The sequence below is a fragment of the Lissotriton helveticus genome, chromosome 9 (assembly GCF_964261635.1).
Source record: "Lissotriton helveticus chromosome 9, aLisHel1.1, whole genome shotgun sequence".
Classification (NCBI taxonomy): domain Eukaryota; kingdom Metazoa; phylum Chordata; class Amphibia; order Caudata; family Salamandridae; genus Lissotriton; species Lissotriton helveticus.
Genome location: NC_136070.1, coordinates 876,418,550 through 876,433,900, shown reverse-complemented (window position 1 = coordinate 876,433,900; position 15,351 = coordinate 876,418,550). Strand labels below are relative to the sequence as shown.

The 15,351-nt window shown below is 43.2% G+C and overlaps 1 protein-coding gene across 1 annotated transcript in view; it reads right to left on the bottom strand.

Annotated features, from left to right (window-relative positions):
- Nucleotides 1-14,079, bottom strand: part of LOC144783025 (cytochrome P450 2G1-like) — a 367,886-nt gene extending 353,807 nt beyond the window's left edge. The window contains exons 1-2 of the mRNA XM_078662213.1: nt 13,873-14,079; nt 7,336-7,498 (exon numbers count right to left, since the gene is read on the bottom strand). Coding sequence (XP_078518339.1) covers nt 7,336-7,498; nt 13,873-14,052 — 343 coding nt within the window. The 5' untranslated portion in view covers nt 14,053-14,079. The remainder of the gene's footprint in view (nt 1-7,335; nt 7,499-13,872) is intronic.
- Nucleotides 14,080-15,351: the final 1,272 nt, after the last annotated feature.

The following is a 15,351-nucleotide window of genomic DNA, read 5'->3' as shown; positions in this document are numbered from 1 at the left end:
TTGTGCTCATGAGGCCCGAACATTTAAAAGTGAATATGTAAATGAATCTGAAGATTAAACCAAGCACAACCTTTTGTTGTCAACAACTGACACTTGGGAAGAAGTGAAAAGGTTGCAGGAGGAAGTACGAGAGAAAGAACTGCAGAGTTTGATCAGAGCAGGTTGTGTCAAAAGAGAAGATGATATTTGGGTTTCAGCAGATGGAAGAACTGTATTGCCAGATAGCTTGGTGTTCCCGATGACCAGACATTGTCAAGGTCCCGTACACATTGGAGGGATAACATGGACAGATTGATTCAACAGAACTGGTTTAACCCCGATTCAGATTGATGGCTGAAGGATTGTGTCACAGATGTGTTGTGTGACAGCAGATGAATGTAGGGAAATGAACCAGAGTGACACTAAGCCACATAGGAATATCAGGAGGGCCATTCAACAGGATGCAGCTGGACTCCATCGAGATGGCTGTATTCAATGGGCAGAGATACATCCTAGTAAGTGTGTGTATCTTCTCGCATTGAGTCAAAGCATGCCCAACCAAGAGAAATGAAAGCCTCACAGTAGGTAAATTGTTGCTTAGAAAACGTATCCCCAGAGTAGATTTCCCAACTTCTCTGGAGTCAGACCGAGGAACTCATTTGAATAATGAATGAGGTTATGAAACGTTGTGTGCAACATTACAAGTGGAGCAATGACTACATTGCAGTTATCAGACTTTTGCTTCAGGCATAGTTAAGTAGATGAATGTAACATTGAAATCCAGGTTGACCAAAGTGTGTGCCTCAACATCTCTGAAGTGGCCTGATGCCTTGTCCTTGTGTTTTTGAGTCTTTGCAGCATTCCCAATAGGAGAACAGGACTGTCCCCACAGGAAGTCATCATGGGTCAAGCAATGAGACTGCCAGCAGTGCCTACAAATAAGCTTGTGAACATTACAGATGAGATGATTCTTGATTACTGTAAAGGACTGGCTGATCTGATGTTTTAAGTGTCTCAACAGGTCAGAGCTGCTAGAGCCCCAACTGCATCAGGAACAGTGCCATGTCCTTAGTACCAGCGACTGGGTCTTGGTGAAGAAACATATATAGAAAACTTGTCTAGAACCTCGATAGAGAGGACCATTCCTAGTCATGCTAGTAAAGAATACGGCTGTTAATTGTGGAAGTCTCCCCAAATGGATTCATGCTCCTGACACTCGCAGAGTGAAGTGTGCATATGTGGTAGCTGCAACTGAGAAGCAGCGGAAAAAGGTTGAATAAGTTGAAGAAAATCAGTGAGACCCTGAAATAGCTCATCCTCTGCCTTAGGGTGGTCTTGATGAGTCAATATCTGAGGTTGAGACAGGAGAGTCTTGGCCTGTGGCACTAACTGAGCCAGATTCAGACTGTGAGGAAGGGCCTATTATTGTGGAAAACTGAGTGGGACTTGAGACAGTTGGCCAAGAAAGAGGAAAAGGAAGAGACTAAGTCTGCCTGCAGAGCGTATGCCTCACACCATCTCACAGGATACTGAGGACTCTGGTCTGAGTGGCGGTGAAGACTAACAAGCTGTACTCAGGAGATCAAAAAGAGCTAGAGTACCCTGTTGGAGGTACTCATCCCATTAATGGACATGCGTTTGCAGCAAATGAGAAAAAGAGGGTATTTAGGGACTTGGAGGATAGCAGTGAGATTTCAAGTGAACCTCAGTGAACTTAATCTTGTGGCTAAACTGTGCTTTGAATTTGTTTTTTGATTAAATGGATCCCCTTTAATACTACAAATTAATGCTATCTTTCTAAACCATTCTTTGAGAGCTTGCAACGGTCGGACACATTGTGACAGGCCAGGCATTCCTACATTTAACAGAACCGGTCAAGCTTCTCTCATAGATTACCTCTTAGTAGAGTGCAGATCGTGGAACATGGTCTTGGACTTTGCAGTAATCCCTCGCATAGACAGAGACCATAATGCTTTAACACTAATACTGAAGGTCCCAGACACAGGTATCATTCCTGTTACCAATTACCCCTTGATGACAGGTTAACCCTCACTAGTAATAGGAGGAGAATTAAGTGGGGGGTATTAAAACAATCACCTGAGAAGCTGAGAACTATATATGAAATTGTTATACCTACCTTGCAGGAATTTGGCAGTGTCCCTGCTAACTGGGATAACTCTGACAAAGTTCAATTGGTTGCAGCACTCCACAAGAATCTGACAGTCATGCTAGCTGACATACTAAACCCACTAGTACGCCCAAATAAACAAAGAAAGTAACCCATATGTGGTTTAATGACAGTTGTTGCAAGGCCAAGCGAGCGCTGCTTGCTGCCACTAAAAGGAAAAACAAGCGTCTTATCAAAGTGAGGAGGGCTCAATATAAAGAAACTGTTTCTAACGCTAAACAATCCTGGGAAGAAAATAAATGGGAGGATATTAAACCCGCCCTGTTAAAACGGGACATGAGAAAATGTTGGACTATTGTTAGAACTGGCAGTAGTGAGGCCAGCTCAGCAGACGAACCAAATATACCAGTCAGGCACTATATGCAGTAGATATTGATCAGCACCCCACCCCGTTAACAGTAGAGATCCCCCGGGCAATTCACGGCCTGACAGCAGTAGTATTGTGGATCTACTCCCTATAGTCCCCAAACAGGCTGTGTCTGATGTTGAGGGGATAACATTACAAGAGGTCACCTCGGCAATTGAAATGTTACCAGCAGGAAAAGCACCTGATCTAGATAAGCTTCCAGGAGACCTGTTCCGGGAGGAACCAACTGTCTGGGGTCCCTACTTGTGGGTGTTGTTCAACGCCATTTTGAATGGCATGCCTATCCCTGATACCTGGGCTGGGGCTGAAATTGTCCCAGTTTGAAAAAGGGTTCCCCCTTCTCCACGCAAACTATAGACCGATCAGTATGATCGATGTCACGCAAAAACTCTTTGCACGGGTATTATTAGATCGGATCCAGGGCTGGCTGGAAGAGAACAACATCATCAGCCAATATCAAGCCGGCTTCAGGAAAAACATCTCCACCGTGGACCAAATATATAGATTGCAGCATATTAGTTTGAAAGCGGTATCAATAGAGGGTGGCAGCCTCTATTTGATCTTTGTGGACCTGAATACGGCCTTTGACTTAGTGCCCAGAACCAAACTTTGGGGGGTCCTAAGAGAACTGGGGATTCCTATATACTTATCTAACCTGCTTATTAAGTTGCATGTTGCCACCTATGCCTAAGTAAGATGTGGTAGGGGGAGAGCTAACCAACAGGCTCCTAGTTGGCAGAGGGGTCAGACAGGGTTGTGTGCTTGCACCGACCCTGTTTTGCCTCTTTGTCAACACACTTATTGCACATCTTCCTGAGGTTGAGGACAATGATGCCCCTAAGTTAGCGAACTCAAAGGCACCAGCTTTGATGTTTGCTGACGATACCCTTTTGTTGTCTAAATCGCCGATGAGTATACAAAGGATATTGGATAGGTTCGAATCATTCTGCAACAGCAGGGGCCTGGAGATTAATACCAACAAAACTAAGTTTATGATAGTCAACCCGTCTAATAAAATATGCCCTAACCCCATTTAAATGGAACCACACTGGAAAGGGTCTCTGTGTTCGATTATCTGGGTGTCACCCTAACAGAAGGTATGGATTGGAAGTCCCAAATAGCCAAAGCCAAGCTTAGGCTAGCCCAGACCACCGGGGGCATAGCTAAAATGGTAAGGGAGTCAACAACTAAACCCATTGGTCCAGCCATTGAGATCTATAGGGCGCAAGTGAGGGGAGCTACGCTACACGGGGCGGAACTCTGGGGTCACTCTTCTTCCGCTTCTTTAACAATAGGGGAGAACAGCTTCCTTAGACAAATGTTGGGTCTTCCATCCAGTACCCTGCTAATCCCTTTGCGGTTAGATCTAGGCATAGGCCCAATCAAAGATGAATTAGCTCTAAGACCTCTAACTTTTTGGCGTAGGCTCCGGTTGACCCCAGAATTGGCAGCGTACCAAGCAGAAACTAAAAAGTTATTATCCTACCCAGGGGTATTGAACAAAGTTCCTTTGTTTGCGCATTTAAAACAGCAATGCATAAGGATAGGCAAACCAACTCTTTGGAGTAATCCAATCGAAACCAGTACTCTGGTTTCGCATGCTGCACTTCCGAGAATTTACCGAACCGTAACACTCGAGGCAATACAAACAAACTTGAAATTAGGTGCCCTAACGACGCAGTTTCTTACTATGAAGGATGGCTACAAATTAGAACCCCTTTTGGACGATATCCTACCCCATGCAGCTAGGAAGTTATATCTGCAGTTCAGATATAGCACCTTACCCCTCCGGGCCTTCACTGCGAAATGGGATGGGCCCCCGATCATGGGTGCCCTGCGTGCAACAACCAGGAAGAGTCCGAACTGCATGTTTTATTTTTCTGCCCTGGATATCTGGCAGCGAGGGGGTGCTGCCTTATACAACTGTGTAAAAACTTGGGGTTTGTGCAATGTAGGGAGGCTTTTCGAGTTTTTAAGTACAACACCTCCAAGCCCATTGTCTTTGCTGTTTCTTGATTCCTAAATGCAATGTGGCGGAGGAGTTGGGCTTTCTTAAAAAAGGAAAAACAAAGAAAACTCAGTTTACAATCTTAATATAAATGTCCAGTATATGCTTATTTTATTTCGGGCTAACGGGATGCAGCTCTTTTAATGTTTTAATGTTTTACATTGTATATAGATAGAATTTACTAGTTTTAATTATTTATTAGTGAAATATTGCTGCTATCTAAAGTGCATGTGCTTAGTCACAGCAAACGAAGTGGCTTATCAACTGGAATTACTGCTCACGAACTGTGTATATGCTCCTACCCCTGTCTTAACATAATTGTACTGTTTGATTGGAACTATTATGTCCACCTTTTTGGCAATTCAATTCCCCTGGAATGGATGTCTTTGTATTGTGGTATGTTTTATATTATGATGTCAGTTCTTTCATATGTGTACTCTTTCAAAGTCCAAGTGACCGAAATAACGGTTTTTGAACTGAACTGAACAAAACACAAAACAGCACCTCATTATTGCTTACATGGGGTTAACTATAGGGAACTCTGTGACAATTATCATTAGTATTATACATATTAGAAGAAGAGTCCTACCAAATTCGCCGATTTTTCCTTAGGTCACATATGGGCAACCTCAAAAGGATTTCTGTGTTTGGTGTGATCCCAGGGCTTGAAATAAAATTAACCTGCCTCAAAGAGTCTGTATAAACCCAGCTAGCAAGAGAGTTCAAATATAGCTCCTTTTAACCCTGTGGACGTTGACTCATCAAAATGGTATGGGAGAGGAAGGGGGTCACACACCCTTTAATCCCAGAAGGAAGAGACATCACACAATATTGGACCTACTGATGTCTTGTGATTCTTTTCTCTGTTGGCAACACAAAATGTGACCTCACAGAGAAAAAGAAAAACTAACAAATGTGCAACATTAAACAAAAAGATGCATGTTAATGACCACAAAAAATGCTAAACGAGGTATATCTATTTTATTCACCACATATACACATATTCATTAATTAGGCTGCTACCTTATGTAAGAGATGCAGCCACCAATTAGCCAGGGGCAGCCAGACATGCTACATCCAACAACAGCCTTGAATGACAAATACAGATTTGAATGCCCAGGCACAATAAGATCTGAAGCTTACCCTGGGCATACATTAGTATCTGCATAGCCTTTGCAGTGTAGGCTTCCTTCATAGAGGTGGCAGCTGGTGAACTTAAAGACACATGGGGCAAAAATACCTGCCTGAATGGAACATGTGAGCAAAGCAAGTAAGCCCAACATATTCTAAGATGGGGGGTTATTTTTTTCAACACATTTTACAACACACGTTTCCCATATATTGGCAAAAAATTAATAGTCTCTGAATTAAATATTCCAATACTTTTGTAGAGTGCCATGCAAGCTTTACTCTTAATTTGTGAGTTGGGGGTCAACCTCTGCAATGAAACTGGGTTGTTAATTATTCAACATAATTTCCCCAAAAAATCTGCTGAAGCGGTATATGCATTACAATGAGTTAAAGAAAATCTAGTAATACAGAGTCACATGGCCTATCATTTTTCAAAATGTATGTTACTTTATTTTTTATTTTTTACATCCTGTCCCTCCATTGTAGATGCACAGGCCTATACTATGACTCTATTCCTACCTGGCAAGGCAGAATATATCTCAATAAATTAAAATCTCAGAATTACAGGCCAAAGGTATACAAGCTAGACAAACCATGCATTATCATTGAGCAATGCTACTGCTCAACTATAGAGATCAGCCCGGAACAGACACATTACACCACGGATAAAAACCTTCAGAAATTATTGTGAATTATCCTTTAAATGACAACTTTGAAACATATTTTTTAAATCCAATATTTCTTTCTGAAATATCTTCTTCCCAGTTTCATTTTGTAAAACAGCCATTTCACTATGCCTTATTCCTCACAGATAATTCTAGTTTGAACCCAGCCATATGCAAATCAGTCTTGATCCTGTTCCTCATGGGATTAGTCCAGAAAAAAAACTGCCAAGTCAGGTCCTCCTAGCCAATGGAATCAAGCTATCCTGGCTGATGAAGGGTGAAACCCCAAAACCGGTCTAGGATGCTTGTTTCCGGTCCAGGGAGGACCAGGCTTGGCAGTTCGGGCTGGACTGTTCCCATGAGGCACAGGGTCAAGACTAATTTGCATAAGGCCAGGTCTAAACTGGGGTGGCATGGTGAGCAAAAGAATGATGGATTTAACCCAGATCTCTTGACTGGGGGTGAATGTTTTTATTTGTTTTGCATTCTGTCCAGCAATTGTGTGTCTTTTCCACATACGTTACACATTGCCTCTTTAGATAAGCCTGACTGCTCTGTTTCAAGCTACTGCATGGTGAGCACAAGTTATCCTTTAGTCTGGATCTAGCTTACAATGACAAGTGTGGTGGTTCGCACTTAGACAGGGTGTATACTGCTGACAGCCAGACACCCTATTTCTAACAATACTTTAATTGCTGCAAAATATACAATGTAAAGCCTTGGATTCCTGGAACACCATAACAGCAAGCACTTTAAGAGAACTTTTAATTTTATCCTGGCATGGACCTTCATTGTGTACTCATTCATCATTGAATCTCATATATATCAGTGCTGTGGTGGCCATCATACCTCATCGGGTGAGCAGTGCTGTTTGTAGCAGAGTGAAGAAGTAGTAACCTTAACACAGAAATCAACTCTCCTTTCATACTGTCAATCGGGTTCTGATAAGGATAAGGAAACATTCTTCAAATATCATCTCTCTCAGATGATTACTTACCAAAGCCTTTAAAGACTTTGTCAAATGTTGGAAGAGCTCCCCTTCCACTAAACTCTTCAGAGTGGTCCACCAGGGCTTCCTTCACAGCGTCAAATCCCCAAAGTACCACCACGCGGCGAGGGCCAAGGGATACTGTGAAAACCGGCCCATACTTCTCGCTCAGCTGCAATAGAGAAAAAAGTAGGAAGATTTTATTTCAACAGTTTTTTTCCATGCACACACACTGAATGATGAAGTGAGAACACTCTGAAATGCAAATGTGTGACAGTGCTGTGCCATGGAGTCAAGAAAGGGAAACCATTGCAAATGCCTAGAGACAAGACATATTTTGTAATCCACCTCATGCCCTAACAGGATATGGGTGGATCTAATCACTGATGACAGGGTGTTTATATATCAGCATGCAGGTTCCATCTGCCTGATGATGCATTATTAAATTGTTTACTGTGTGCCACCAAAATATTCAGGTTAAAATATCAGCTTACTCATGTATTCACTTCAAAATATTGACTAGTGCAATATCATTAATGTAAATAGATGTGGAATGATAATGAAGCTCTACTTTTCCTATGTATGTGGACTGTGATAATCTGTGTGCAGGTAGATATTTCTTTGGTTGACATTTTAACAAACAACCTAATTTTGTACTTAATACTGAGTAAATGAATGAATAGAGTAACAACTTACACAGCACATTGAACGTGTTTGTCTTTTTAGGTAAGGGGGCATTGATCATTTACATAAATTAGCTTTCAAATGTCTTCCAAAGGCAAGATTATTGGCTTACGATGGCTAGTAGAAGTGTGATCCACAGCCTGAAGGAATTATGGAGGGACAAGAGTCAGAAAACACAGGAACATTGCTGGTGTGGCTGACTAATGTATAGCTAGGATCTGTAAAAACTAATGTAACCATGGACATGCAAGCCACCGAAGACTGCATATGCATATATTATACAAGAAAAAAACACCAAAGTATACAATAAAGCAAATAAGATGCATGCAATGGGGAAAACCCCTGTGCAGAATTGTAGTAATTCACAGGAAAGCCATTCACATTGCACTATTGCCAGGACTTCAGAACCCTTATAAGTCCCTGGTAAAGGGTACCTATAGTACCCAGGGCATCGGTACTAAAGAGGGTCCGTATGGGCTGCAGCATGTATTATGCCACTCAAAGGGACTCACACAAAAAGCTGCATGCTAGCTGCCATTGCAGGATACGTGAAAATTGTGCAAGCCATTCCGAAAACATGACATTGCACACTCCTATGTGAAATTGGCGCCACACCCTGCCTGCCTGCTGGTACCTTGACCATTGCAAAGACCCAACTTGTCCAACAGCTGTGCATCCCCCAAACACTTGGAGTACTGTCCAGCACTTCAACAACCACTAAGCATCTCCCTTGGGGTGGAGGAGCCACTCGCCTGCATCTGCAGGCACCGACCGCACTTGTCTGACCATCGGACCCATCGAGGGTACATCTCATCAGAAGCAGGTCACCATGTTTCCAAGAGGTCATCCCATCTCTCCGGTGAGTTTCAAAATGCTAGACGCTCCAGGAGTCTCCCTGCTCCAATACCCGGGGAACCAGAGCATTTGCCGCAACCAAGGCTTGTTGATTGTCAAGCCTGGACACCCCTGCCATAAAATCCGACCTGCCAATAAGGGACTTCAGGACCCACAAGGCCCACACCAAGATTTCCCCTGCTGGCTTGTTTTCTTGCCCTCTCTAGGTCAACTCAAGAACCGTGAGAGCCTCTAACACAAAGGATCCGCTGACCAAAACACCACTGCACCCGTGACGCACAGCCTGGGCTAATGGAAACCCTACTGCATCCCCATGCCCCAGAGACCCTTATGATCTAAGCCCCTTTTGGGTTCTGCCAGACTTGTCACCACTTGCAGCCTTTTCTTGTTTCAGGTACTTTGACTTAACAGTGTACTGCTCAAAGCTATTATTGCGACCAGCACCTCAACACCCGGAGACAAACCAGGGCAGATAAACCCAAACTGCTGGTGGTTCTTTAGACCTTGGCTCCCAAGCACCATAAGTCCTAAAATGTATTTCATGCAATCGCTTGAAAGCATATTTAAGCAGTGTGTTTCTCCCACATGATATTTACTGCATTCGAGGCTCATTCCACAAAACTGTTATTTGAGCATTTCACCGCTTCATCGTACAATTCTAAACACTGAAAGTACTTATCTGATTCTGATGATCTTGCTGTCTATAATTATATGAAATTATATGTTATTTTTATAAATTGGTCTCAGATTTCGTCTTGAGTGCGTGTGCCATTAATTGAGTCTGTGTGTTCAACAAATCTTAACACTCCCCTTTGATAAGCCTAAACTGCTCAATCACATTACCACAAATTAAGCAGTTGGGATTACTAAAGTAAGTCCCTGTAAACCAATAATGGTGTGCCCCTACTTTGGTACACTGCATAAACAGTCAACTTCCTACAACAACCACCCGAGAAGTGCAAGCATTAAAAATGAGTTTTCAAGTGAGTGGTTTGTCAATCTCTAGACCTTCCAGGCCATCATATATTTGAGCTACACTCAACTGAATCTTGGGTACTGAATAGCATCCACTTTGAACTGTGGAGTTTCAAAAAGCACAATAATTGGAGGAGGTGGTTAGTTCCCTCATTACCAGTAGCCTATACACTTGCATTGTGAATGGCAAGTCCTCTGACGACACATACCATCGGAATTATGAGTGAAATACCAGGTGCAATAAAATCCACATTCCTGAGATAAATGTTGGAAGATAAAACCTGCTGATATTTACCGGGGTGAAAATGCCAAGAAGAACAACTGGACATGTGGATTTTGGAATGGTAAGGAACAAAACCCAAATGTTAAGCCACATTTTGTTGGAAAAATGTGTTATAAGCAACAATTATTGCACATGCTAAATTTTAAACACAATAGTATCAGATTGTATCTTGTGAGATAGGTATAGCACAGGAGACTGGGCACTCATAATGAGGGCTGAAGTCTGGAAGAGACCCACAGGAGCAGACTTCAATAGTGGTGAGTATGAGATGCAAGAAATGAGTTGAAATGGATGAGATAAGGACCAGAAAGGAAAGGGGTAAACGTCAGTGACCATAATGACTGGCCTGTACTTCTCGATGACTAAAGGCCCATTACAGTAGATTAGATGGATTCTGATGAGACAGAAGCCTTTGTGAAATATTCAGAGAGTACTTGCAGCCTCCTCTGGAGGGCTCCTGCGGTCCTATGATATTTATGGTATGCACATATGTAGTTTCTATTCTAGGGAGAGCTTTCATAGGAACACTTTTTGCTCCATCCTTAGCACGCCAGGTGGACTTATTAGTGGTATCAAGCATCAGCATAGACGGGGATAATAGAGCAATCACTGGGTTGCTAAGGGCCCATATTACATATAAATCAATGTCTTATTATTATTATAGTGTTTAGTCTATTTTTAAAACCATTACACTATATAAAAAATAAAATATCAATATCAAGGTTTATCAAGGCTTTGCGATGGTCTAATATCACAAAAAGTAATGCAAACCGGTGCTGTTTTGGGCTTTACTTTCTAGTAGAAATATGTGCATTGGAAAGCAGTGCTGAAGTAGTGCATGTAAACTTTGCTCACCACTTGAGGCATCTTCCATGTTATGTTTTTCGTATAGAAGGTTCACTAATTCTTTGTATGTCTCTCTTTCTTTTATCCTCGCAGAATATATATAGACCCTGCAGTTATGTGAGTACTATTGAATCTTACCTGCAATTTACACCATTTCTTCCCTTTTTTTTCTTAGCTTTATTCTTTTATTGCAGTACTAATCTCGGTCTCAGCTGTACATAAAAGAGCCCTAATGATGATCCCGTCATTTGTCAGGGGATCAAAACATCAACTTGACTCGTTGACCTTTTCCTATTCTGGAGCTCTATTGTTAATGGACCGTGTTACTCTTTGGGGCATATTTATCAAGGGTTTGCATCGCCCTTGCAACATGCAACCCCAAAAAGGGACACAAGCTTTGGTTAATTGAACGCTTAGCTCTGCAAATTCTTAATGTATAGGACACCCCTATAATGTGCCCGCTGAAAGTCCTACATTTCATATCTGAGCTACGCCCACTGAAAGTCCTACATTTTACATGTGAGCGGCGAAGGCCCATCAAAGACTCATTTATGTTTTTACATATGTTCACAACTCTCTCCCCTCCACACCCCGTTCTGCCATCCTCATTACTTCGCTCTGGATGGAATCTCCATCCAACAAACTCACTGAACCACCATTTTCTTTTGAAATAGACAAGGACCGGAAGTTGGTACAAAATGAAGTCAATTCCTGAAAATGGGCAAACTGGGCAAATGTGCATCGCCAAACCTTATCCAGCAAATAAGAAGACCCTTGGACGGGGTGGAAATCTCTATGATGCCTTTGCTGCTTGTTTAGCTACATGCACTAAAATAAAGTTTGCTTGTGATATATGGTGCACGCTGTTTATTTCAGAAACGGTGATATCAAGAATAGCTCACTCCTTGTGCTGCTCCTGGCTCTCTTTGCTTCATCTGTGCTGCAGGACCTTTACCAGGGCTCGAGTCGGGGTACCACGCGGGTGGACGGCATCCCCCCACTTATTTCACCAGGAGGTCGATTACTGGAGCAAATGGAGCCACACATTCACTCTTTGGCCTCTCTGGGGCGAGATCGGAGCTCATTCAGAACGCTGCTCACGCGCTGGCTTCTCTGATGCAATCACATCTAACGGGTGAGCGAGGGGAGGCAATAAGTCTGATGGTGCAAGACACCTTTCGTGGCGTCACTTCCTGTTGTGATGTCAGCGTCCCCCCACTTCTTTATTTAGGACGTGTGCCCTGACCTTTACTCTATCCTATTGTCGCACAGATAGTCTGTGACCCTGAAGAGAGGCACATTCAACTCACACTCTGTCAGCCCTGCAAACATCCTATTCATAATGACTTCTGCTGCCGTGCAATCCATGACTCTGGCCAGCCCTTACCTCCTGAGGCACCCAGCCCCATTGAGATCTGATTTTCACTAAGTCTACTGTTGTTGCCAAAACGCCTGCTACATTACAGTTCTTTTTCTTGTTAGCTCTGTAAAATGTACAGTTTTATATATTTATATTTAGCAAATATGGAAAAATTGTGCTCGCATTTTTATCATGAATGTACAAAAACACTTGGCTTTACACTAAACATTGAGGGGCCGATTAGGATGTAGGGCAGATCGGCACCGCCCGCATGGTGGGAGGCGATCCGTCCTACATCTTTCCCCGACCGCCACCCGTTTCCCCCGCCATATTAGTATGGCGGGGGGATCCCGGCGAACGAAAAGACCGTCCGCCGGTTTTCCGCTGGTCGATCGGGCGAAAAAGGGGCCATACATGGTGGCGGTGTCTGCTAGACACCGACATCCATATTAGCATGGGCAGCGGAGCATGGCTTTCCATGGCGGAGACCCCACCATGGAAAGCCATGCGGAGTCTGCTTTCAGTGACCCGTTGCAGGCCCCCAGGGCATTTGGGGGGAAGGGGGAGTGTCACATGGGGGGTACCCCCCTGCATTGTCATGGACATGGTGGCAGGCACCTTGCATTGTACGTCACCTTGTGCATGACAATGCACACAGTGCATTCCCAGCATTGTGGCGGGCAGTGCTGTGAGCACCTCCCGCCACAATGCTGGGAATGGAGGATGCCACCGCCATGGTGGGGGTGGCATCCTATCTGCAGGTGCGGGACCGCCGCACCACTTGTGGCCGGTCCCAGCACCGCTAGGGTGGCGAGCGGACTAAAGTCTGCCCGCCATCCTAATCGGCGCCAGAGTCATTTTCCTCAGTGGTCACGCCTTCTTTTTTCTTGCTACATTAGTCAGGAGTCTTATTTCCCACTTTTCGAGAGAAAGTTGAATGAGCTTGCTTTCTTTCTTAGGCCATGGGGGGCATTTTGCAGTGTAGCGCAAGGACACCCAGACTATGGGTTTCAGTGAACTCTGAAATATTTAAATACATTTAACTCCACATCACACACCATTTAGGAGCGGCTTCTCTCCTTTAAAGCCTAATTCGAAACACAATCTGCTTATCGTTTCCAAAGTTTTCAGGTTTCTTTGTGAAGGATGATTTTCTTTCAATTAAAATGCTAAAGGAAGAGATACAAATTCACAAGACCAGCATTCATTCCTGGAGACACTGAGTTTTGTTTCATTTTCATCTGAAGGAAGAGAGAGACAAACGGAAAGTGAGAAGGAAGGAGGAAGAGAGAGGTGGAAAAGAAGTGACCAAAAGCCACAGAAACGATAAAAATGTGACTGCAAGGGTGAGTTAAAGGGACAGGAGGCGTTATGTGATGATCGGAGGCGGCATGAAGTGGAATTAAGAAAAGAAAGCCATGGTAAACTATTTGTCAACATACAGCCTGTAATTTTTCAAAAGAGAAGCAAGCACTCTGGTAAATTCTATTTGAAAAAGAAGCATAATCTTTCTGCCTAATCATGAAACGAGGAAAACACTCACTGTACTCAGGGATTCCACCATGTCGCTGGTTTTTATTTGATGCAAGTTGCCGATCAATGGCAGAGGAAGGGGACCAGGAGGCAGGTTGCTTCGTTTGAATATCCATTTCCATGTATAGATTAAAAGCAGGAAAGAAGTACAAGCAGCAAGAAAAATCAGCGTTGTGTCGGAAAGCGCCATTTTTCGATATCCTCAGTCCGTTGCTGTGCTGACAGAGTTGGCCAGAAAAGCTAGCCAGAAAAATTGCAAACGCTGTTTATAGATGCTGGCAGGGCCTAGGACTTGCACAATTTTCCAAACTGTATTTCATTAGTTTGTGTTCCAGTTTTAACTAAACGCGCCCCAGGGATTGACAGCCATCGCCAGATTTAGAAATAATTTGAATCATTCTAAATGCAGTGAGAGCTCAAACTGTGTGCACCCGGAGAAACCCGTGGTAAAAGAGATGAACTGGCTCCCAACCCTACAACACATTAGGTAGGTGAGCCTGTATTGATTCACACCACAGTAGATCAATTAAGTGCACTATTTAATCCAGTAAGTGGAGCATTATTCACTAGTGGTTTCTTAAACGAAAACATCTAAAAATGTCTTGCTCAACTGCTCAACTCACCTCTGAACTTAATGACTTCAGATTTGAACAGAGCAATGAAAGGGAAAATAAATTTGTTTTTCCACAAACAATAAACAATACAATAAACCCGCCAAGCAGACAGACTGGGGAACCTTTATTAAAAACTTTAAATGTTGCCTTTTTCAAGAAACGTGGGCCACTTCATCAGTTCATATATCTGGTTACACAAATTCTCCTACGGCGCATCACCCTAAAGCTGGTGGTACATTTGGTGGTCTAATTACATGGGAGCGGTAATCAATGAACTACAAATTAAAGTAGGGTAAGAAAGGCTTACAATATATTCATTAAACAAGCAAGTGGTAAATCACTGATGTTGAATAATATGTACCATAGAGGAATACCGCCGAACCAAGAGTCTCCGGGGCATATGTACAAGGAATGGCGAAAACTAACGCTAGGTAGCAGTAGTTTCCTTACCGCTTTGTACCGCTGAAAACTATTGCCTTGTTAGCGACGTATGTAAAAGACATTGCTACATTGCCATAGCTTCATGGATCATCAGTGAAAACTTCTGCTAACATTAGCGTCATGGCGATAGGAATTCCAGCATTAGCAGGCGAAAACCAACAAAAGACCCATTAGCGTAAAAAAAAAATGCACGTTAGTCAGCCCAACATTGTGTGTTCCTCTGCCCAGCTAGTCATTCTTTCTCGAAGCACTCAGCGCACCACCTTAACCACTGAGTCTAACAGTGAAATTGTTCTGTAACAGTGGGGGCTATCACGATTACCCTTTTTAACCCCTTCGGTGCTCATTGGCATATACCTCTCAGGTGCTCATGACGAGCTGAGCTCGTCATGACCACACCCGTTTTTATTATGGTCCAGCACTGCAGGGGAATC